The 8826-nt window shown below is 40.0% G+C and overlaps 1 protein-coding gene across 1 annotated transcript; it reads right to left on the bottom strand.

The window, feature by feature from the left end:
- Nucleotides 1-358: 358 nt before the first annotated feature.
- LOC147887350 (stress-response A/B barrel domain-containing protein DABB1-like) lies at nt 359-1015 on the bottom strand. Its single transcript, XM_087394285.1, has one exon. The coding sequence runs from the start codon at nt 1013-1015 to the stop codon at nt 359-361; it is 657 nt and encodes a 218-aa protein (XP_087250411.1).
- Between the last annotated feature and the right edge of the window lie 7811 nt (nt 1016-8826).

Genomic DNA, 8826 nt, shown 5'->3' with positions numbered 1-8826 from the left:
GACTGCTAAGTAACTTACGGACAAATTAGAACGCTAGGTAACATCAAGTGTGTCGACCATCTAAGTGTGATCTGTTATGCTCATCTAGAAGCGGCCCTGCTTTCTCAAATCACAAACAAAACGACACGAGACAAGTAGTATTTAGCACATATGAGAAATAAACTTTAACCAAATTAGAAGCCAGAAATCCGTGATTACATAGAGCAGATCGAGACAGAAGATAAAAAGAGGATAATTTATTGTTGTATCTAGCTTTCCGTCCACTCCAACCTCGCGAGCCAACAAAGAGCAGTGTACAGAATTATTGCCTGATAACACAGCACAAGTAGATCAGAAGAATTATAAGAGGTTCGATGAACTATATTTTTGCCGTCGACGCTTCACCAACCGTGAAATCGACATCAAGGATCAAGAAGCTTTCGACAATGGGGCTATGAGTCAGGTGCTCGAAATGATTGTTCTTCCCCAAACCATCAAGATCAGTGATGCTCCCAAATTGAGCTGCAAAACCCCATTCGTATCCCTTGGAGCGTGCAGGAGGTGAGAAATTGGGCCCTGAGGTGTGCTGCATAGCGCCCGGAACATCAGCCAGAACACGTAGCAGCATTGCAATACCATCTTCTGCAACGCCTTCCCTCCACTTGAGCATCACAATGCGAGATGCCGCACACTGGTTTGTAACTGCTTTCAGATCCATATCGGCTTCCCAATCAACCACCAATGCGTCCTCCATGATGGCACGACCCGCAACCGCGAGCTTAAGATGGTCGGGGTGAGTAGCATAATGATGCAAAGCGTCTTTATCTCTGAAGCGGCCATAGAGCGCGTGAGTCCAGCGTCCATCTGGTGGGTTACTGAGGACTGCTCCGACGTGAAGTTGCAAGACACCATCCATTTGGTGGAGGGCGCGAGCTCCATCGATCCAAGACTGGAAGTCTGCAGGGTGGGGGGTGGTGGCGGGTCGCAACTTGAGCAAGACGATGTGCTCCACGATGGGTGAAGGGGAAGAAGCCATGGTGGGCGTGATTCTCACTCTCGATCACTCCTCGCGCTGTGTGGGGGGCGGGGGGTTGCATGTGTTCGTTCACGAGTTACGTTGCAATGGAAGTAGGAATCGACGTAGATCTTTGTATTTCCAATCTTTTCCATTCTTTCCATTTTCAAAGCTAGGCCTTTGAGTATTTGTCAATACGCAATTTAATATCATTAGTGATCTCACATATACGGAGCCCATTACGTATTAAAATTAGACTAGGAGTTGAGTGCACTAGTCACGTTGACTTAAGAGCAAATTAGGGCTAAATCTTCATTCAAAGTGATAAAAGTCAATTTTAAGAAATGCAAACCCAATTGTTAGCACTCCCTCTTAGGAGCAGAGCTCTAGCTACTACACACTTACTATTTTTTATGCCCTTTGAAAGCAGAACAACAGTAGGTGTACTTAGCCACTTGGGGGCAGTGCTCTAGGCATGTGTGCCTCTTGCTTTTTCCCTTTTAGAAAATCCCCTCTTGTTCCAAGTCCCTCTCTTCACAGACAAATTGATTGATAAACTATGGTACAATCCCACTTTCCTCCCTACTCTAATGCTCACACTCCCCCCTGCTCGGTTTCCCCTATATGTCCATGTTATCACACAAGCATCAAGATAGTCAACCATTTACTCTAATGTTTCCCCTATATGTCCATGTTGCAACACAAGCATCGAGATAATCAACCATTTACTATAATGTTGCCCTATTACCAAGGTCATGTGGGTTTGAATATCTAGTTTGTTAATTGTGAGTGGTCTTCATTCCAAAATTGGGAAGACACAAGACAGCTATGTGATCCACTAGGACACTATCCTTGTATGATGAAGCATTTGTGTGCATGTGCCTTGTAGACATTTGGAGGGTCAAGAGTGTTAAAGTTTTTTGACAAAAAATTATAGGTAGATTCAAAGCCTTCTTTTGTTAACACATAAACTTTAGATATATATGGAACCTAGACAATCAATCATAAGTTTTCATATGTAAAGCAAGCTATAAGGGTTCTAAGTTGGAAGTTCCATGGCACAGGTAAGTTGCACCCTTCTAAGTCATGCTACTTTTATGGGGAAGGTTAACTAATGTGCTTTCAACAACTTTTTAATTTGTATTGAAAAATGAATGACCCAAAACCAAGACATTGGCTAAATTTTGTTTTAAAAAAAAGAAGATTAGGATGCCACTAGGATGATATACATAAATCAAGAAATAATGAAGATTCATTGGATGGATGGAGAGAGAGAGAGAGAGAGAGAGAGAGAGAGAGAGAGAGAGAGACTTTACATGTGTAGATACGATGAGAAAGAGGCCAAGAGGTCTAGAAAACTAGATATGGCAAAGGTTAGCATGACTCCATCCCAAGGACAATATGCATGAATTTAGGAATGGCCGCAATTATTTTATTTTAAAGGAAGAGAGAGTTCTACATGTGTGTAGACTTTTGCAATTGTGGACATGTTATGTTTACTTCAACCTCCCTCCTCATTTGCTAAATGATTACAATGTCCTTTAAAAGGCCCTAGCACCTGTAAGCCTTTTTATAGTCTTTTATTTTTGGAGACTTGTATTCTCCAAGTATGTCCTACACCATCATTATGCATATTGCAAGATGTCCAATCTCCAACTTGTTATTCCAACCAATAAAAGTTGTTTAACTATATATTTTCAGTAAGCAAACATCTTCTTAGTTAATTTACTTCTACATTATCATGTGGAGAGTATGGTAACTCTTGATTGATGACCATAAGCTTGCCAATCTTAAATTTACATTAAATCCTAAATTCACATTAGGGAGACCATAGAGAGGGGGCTTTTCAAGGTACATGCATGAAGGTGATGTCCCAATCTTCTCTAAAACTGAATCCCTTGGGCATGATGGAATGAGTGGAATTGTTTAAGTGCAATTGAAGTTATAGGAACTTGTGCGCTATCTTACCTACTTTTGACCTTCTCTTTTTAGATTGTATGTATAGCTTTCAAGGGAAAGATATTTCCCCTCATCCAGTAATATAGGTTGAACAATACACATTTATGCATCGATGCTTATACATTGTATTCAAATTATTTGGACTCTGCAAAAGTCCAATTTCAAAATCATACTAGATGAAAGTCCATTTTTTTAAAATATCATAGTCCCATGGATTTCTCCTTTATATGTGAAAAGAAATATTGCTTGAAACAAGAAATGGAACTACAAAAAAATTTATGCATCCACTTGCTTAGTGTAATTTTGATGCTAGGACACATGAAAAGATGATTGCTCTCTCCAAAACTTTTTTTTAGGCAACATGTTTCCTTCCAACATGTAGCGCATTCTAAATATTGAAGATAAGAATATTCAATATATTTTTTTTGGGGAAAAAATCATTTTTGGACTGCACTGGAGATGGTGTATCTTTACACCACCACCATGTTCATATCCACAACTCTTAAATTGGCATACTTCATTCAATATGTGTTTAACACTAATCTTGAATTTTATTGATTAATGAAACAATTAATTATTGTAGAAGATGAAAGAGAAGAGTTTGTGCTTAAAAACTAATTAGTTAATAATTTAAAAAAGATAAATTACTAAAGAAAGGAAAGATAGAGAAGTTAGTTATAAGATAAGTAATAACTAATGAAGCAAAAAATTAAGTTAGCAGAGGAGAAAGAGAGAGAGAGAGAGAGAGAGAGAGAGAGAGAGAGAGAGAGAGAGAGAGAGAGAGAGAGAGAGAGAGAGAGAGAGAGAGAGAAGAGGGGAGAGGAAACATGAGAGGAGGACAAAATGAGTGTGTGTGTGTGTGTGGGGGGGGGGGGGGGTGATCAGAAAAGTGCCAATGATTTCATTTTTTATGTCCAATACAAAGTTGTGTGAAGGTGAGCTATGTAGTTTCATTTTTTATTGCAAAAGCACCCATGAGTTGATTTTTTATTCAAAATATAAAAGTTGTGTAGATGTGACCCATGTAGTGTTCCAAGTCCACCCTATTTTGGTGTGTACTAGGTGAATTGAGGCCAAGGTGAAAAAGATGGAAAAGTTTTACAAATTAAGAGGAAAAGTCTAGATATTTTGAATACAACGTTTTAGGTAGAATGCGCATGTCTAGATACATATGGATCTCTTTGGACTACCCTTAACCATTAACTTTTTGACACCCTTCCCCATTACGAAACATGAATTTGATTGTTCTCTAATCATTATGAATATTCGAGTCAAGTATAGATTCCAAAATTCACAAATTAGTTTGGAAATTGCAGAGTTGCATGTGCATGTGTGCAACATGGCAGGGTAGAGGGGTGGGTGGGTGGGTGGGTGGAGGGGGGGGGGAGGGGAGGGTGTTGAAGGTCTAGCATTAGCAAACTGGCAACAAAAGAGGGGGGGGGTGCACTCTAAAAACCCTAAAGTGCTTTAAAAAGACTATATAAAGCATTTCAAAACTCTAAAATCCCTCATTTATATGGCAGGAGTGAAACAAACTGCTAGATCTCAGGAGGGTCATTATGTATAAACCCTCTATATCAGGTGCGTTCAAGGCCTATTAAAATCCCTTATCTATAATTTTTTCATTAATAAAATGTACACTTCTTCTCTAGTGCTATAGGGAAGCAGGTATGGTCTCCCTCAACAATGTAAGCATGTAGGTCATATGCAACTTTCTCTAATGATTGCGAGGCCACCAGGGATCATTTAGCATCTACATGCCTGAGCTCTTACAACACTTTCTTCATGGTTGAGCTACCTACAGCTTCAACCTCTCTCTGGTGGTCTTGGGCCACTAGAGCATCTTGGTTCCTTCTACATGTTCCAAGCATCTGCTACATGATTCACAGCCTTTGAGCTACTCTTGTAGGCTCCCTTCTAAACACAACTCGATGGTGTACTGCCACTTTAGCTCATTGTTGGTGCTCTTAGTCTACTCTCTCTAGGTGAACGTATTCCTTTTCTCTCAATTTATTATATTGATTCCCTTTATTGTTTTCTTTCATATAGATCTACAAGTTCAATTATCTGTTTTCAAAAAATTTCTTCCTTTATGTCCTTATAGTTAAATACTTTCCTTTTAATTTTTCATTCTATATATGTATATATACTTTTATATATATATATACCAAGTCATATATACATTATTGTTGCCTTTAAGTGTGGTATTCAAAATTTCTTATTGTATTGTTAGCAAGGTTAATATTTTCCTTAGTGGCATTAATGTATACACGATTAATTCTAAGTACATTTTATAAGTGGATCTATGTGATTCCTTTTATGCTAACATTGATAGAATCACTGTATTTTCAAGTTCCTATTAAAACATTATGGTGAAATGAGCCTTGAGTTCTTCTTTGGTATACTTATGGCATATGGTTCTTGTTTGGTATACATTAAGAATTTGTCTATAGCTCTAAGTTTCTTTGGTATAAGTGATAACAAGTTGGGGAACAAAGGCATTACCTGCCTTCCCACATGGTGCCAAATTTGTTCTAACAAATGGTTTTCTGTGGAGAGAGTTAGAGAGAGAAAAGAAATAAAGAAGTCTGTTGAAGATCGATGGGTCTGTGAGACTGATAGAAAACATGATACAATGAGCAAAAGGGTGGAGCTAATAAGCGCTCATCTAACCCATGACAGAGAAAACTGTGTAGAAATAGTCAATGATATAATCATACATGTCTACCCTAGTCATAAAATATCTCTGGCATCAACATCTCCATGAAAGATGTAGTCTGATCAAACGTCAAGATACACTCGATGATGCACTAGATAGTGTAGGCAAGAAGCCCATGATAGATCACTCTTTGTTATCTGAATGAGAGGCCTGTTGTGCCCTCCTGGTAGCTATCTAATTGTGAATCATTGTGTCTATGCTCTGTTGGGTGTGTGTTGCATCTTGATCTCGGGGTTCCTGCCTCTCCTACTATCCATGGCCTGGGGGTAACATGCTCCGACTTGAAGAACTCTGTGATCATACTCTCGGATGGAACAGGTAAGGGCCCCCGCTCCTGTCTCCATGATCTGATGATATGTCGGAACGCCTCATGAATGAAAGTGGCCAAGCATCTCTAGTTTGGTATGAGAGAAGTCTAGAAAGGCCCTCGACGAATCCGTCTTTGAAAAGGTAGTGGTATCATCCACGGATCTCATAGTAGACTGGGTAATGGCAAACAAAGTGCTCCTCTGATTCCACCTCATGGCGATCACATAGTGTGAAAATATGACTCTTGGGGATCCCATATGCTCGCCCACTCTCGATATGGAGTTGGTGCAATGACACATGGAACTATCCAATTGCAATCCTTAGTGAGTGTGGTAGGTGGATCTGGGTGTACCCTAGTGGGATAATGAAATCCTCCTCAAAAATGTGTAGGTAGTGATATCGACAGGAATTGGGCTTCACAAGAAGCTTTGTATGTGCCAACCAGGTCTTGAATGTGTGTAGTTGTAAGAGATCCTCCTAAATGATCGGGTTGAACACGTTGCCCCGAAACAGGACAAATGGGGCATCAATGTTATACTGAAAGGGAGGCAGTTCGTCTATATGGGAACCCAATCTCTCAATTGACATGTATGTGCATAGAAACATATTTGATCATGTTGAGCTACCAATGCTATAGAAGATGCTAATGCCAACCAAGGTAGCCTATGTCGCTCTGCAATACAAGAGCCATATGCTCGCACGTGGTATAGAAAAGTGATAGTCTAAAATGCCCCATCTAACTGCAATGGGGAAGCCCCAAATTCAGCCTAAATGATCCGTTGAGGGACAAATGGCTTGTTGCAGATCATCCATGGACAACAAGAGAACTTGTAATCTCTCCACTCTATGTTGGATAGATTTGGCCCCAGCAAGTACTGCCCTACGTGCCCGCCGAGTTGGACCAAGAAGTAAAATAGGAGTATCTTGGTTCGTGGGTTCATATGCTTGCATGAGTACTTGCCTTCTTCTTCTCCTTTCCCTTCCATTAGACTTGGATGAGTGGTACTTTTTCTTGCATCGCACTCGCAAGTAGTCAAGTTGGTTCACAACCTAAAGCTCTCATACCAATGTAACATGCAACAATTATGAATCATTTGAAAGGCAGCAAGACCATTTTCAAACCTTTTGTGAGCAGTCAATGCAATCAAGGGGAAGAGGGAGATAAGTGAGAGTAGAGTAAAGAGACAATTGAGAGCTGACAGTGATGAAGCAGCATGTCACAATGCAACCTAGTGTAGGGGTGCATGTGACAACTGTTGTATACACAAAAGTCTCTAGCCCAAAAATTGGGAGTTAAATGAATTCATTTGAACTATAACATCCACCTGGAATTGAAATCCAAAACTATGCTTCTTGAGGATAAACATAAAATTCTCAAGAATGCTAAGCGTATGTGGCATACTTGCAAAGGTATGAGCATATGGCACACAAAAAACGAGGTGATTTTCAAGCATCGCTACAATCTGAAAATTTGGTTTAGGAAATTTGGAGATGTGAAATCAATTTGTTGGCCACACATGCTCTCACCCATTCCCTATATTAATTATATGGATGGATAGTAGGTTTACACAACATGCTACAAGGCAACCAAAATAATGTTTCTACCATCTCTTATATCTCATCAAGCAAATGCTACAATTAGTATCAATGCAAAATTTCCAACATCTCTTCTACCTCATCAAGCAAATGCTACAGATATCCACTGTAACTATCATGGCAAGCTATAGCAGGATGGTTGAGAAATTAGCACGAGCACGATTAGGCAGAAAGTTTCAAATAGTAGCAAGTTGAAGCCAAGTTGAAGCTTACACTCAACATGTGCCATAGCATAGAAGACCTCGAAATTTCTAGCAAAATTACCAAGGTGCTGGAGCAGAGGCGAGATGAACATTAAGGAAGATGAACACAACGCCATCTTAATTTAGAAAACAAAGTGCTTGTCCAAGTGCTAAGTGCCTCATGGAAACATTACAAGTGCTCTGTAAGATGCTACAAGAGATCCACTTTCCCATTTCACAAACAAAAGGATACTAGACAAGCAGTATTAATCACATATGGATAAGAGAAATCCATGATTATAGATTAATAGATTAATGTATCTAGTCTTTCGATCCACTCGAACCTTTCTAATGTTTAGATCTCGTTTAGATTTGGAAGAGTAGTGTATAGTATTGATGTATGATAACACAACACATAGATTCAAAAGGTTCAATGAAATAATTTTTTGTCGCTTAACCTTCACCAATCATGAAATCCACATCAAGAAGCAAGAAGCTTTCGACAATGGGCTATGAGTTAGGTGGTCAAAATGACTGGTCTTCCCCAAGCCATCAAGATCAGCAAATCCAGCTGCAAAACCCCATTGGTAGCTCTTGGAGCAGGCAGGAGCAAAATTGGGTCTCGAGGTGTGTTGCGTAGCACCCAGAACATCAGCTAGAACTTGTAGCATCTCTACAATACTATCTTCTGCAAAGTCATCCTTCCACTTGAGCATCACAACATGAGACGTGGCACATGGGGTTCCAATTACTATCAAATCCATGTCGTCTTCCCAATCAAGCACCAAGAGGTCCTCCATGATGGCACCACCAGCAGCGACGAGCATGAGGTGGTCGAGGTGAACAACATAGTGATGCAAGGCATCCTTATTTCTGAAGCGGCCATAGAGAACGTGAGTCCAACGATGATGGGGTGGGTTAATGAGCAAGGTTTCGACATGAAGATGCAAGACACCATCAATGTGGAGGAGGGCACGACCTCCATTGATCAAGGAGATGATGAGAGCCAAAGGGGTGTCTGGTCACAATTTGAACAAGATGATGTGCTCCACTACGATTGTGAGGAA

This window comes from Dipteris shenzhenensis, chromosome 23 (genome assembly GCF_047967505.1).
Source record: "Dipteris shenzhenensis isolate YYH24624 ecotype China chromosome 23, Dip_SZ_1.0, whole genome shotgun sequence".
NCBI classification, from domain to species: Eukaryota; Viridiplantae; Streptophyta; class Polypodiopsida; order Gleicheniales; family Dipteridaceae; genus Dipteris; species Dipteris shenzhenensis.
The sequence above is the reverse complement of the archived record's forward strand: the minus strand, read 5'-3'. Positions and strand labels throughout refer to the sequence as shown.

What these genes read in the sequence shown, in the direction of transcription:
- LOC147887350 (XM_087394285.1), bottom strand. Translation starts at nt 1,015, where the DNA reads ATGGCTTCTTCCCCTTCACCCATCGTGGAGCACATCGTCTTGCTCAAG.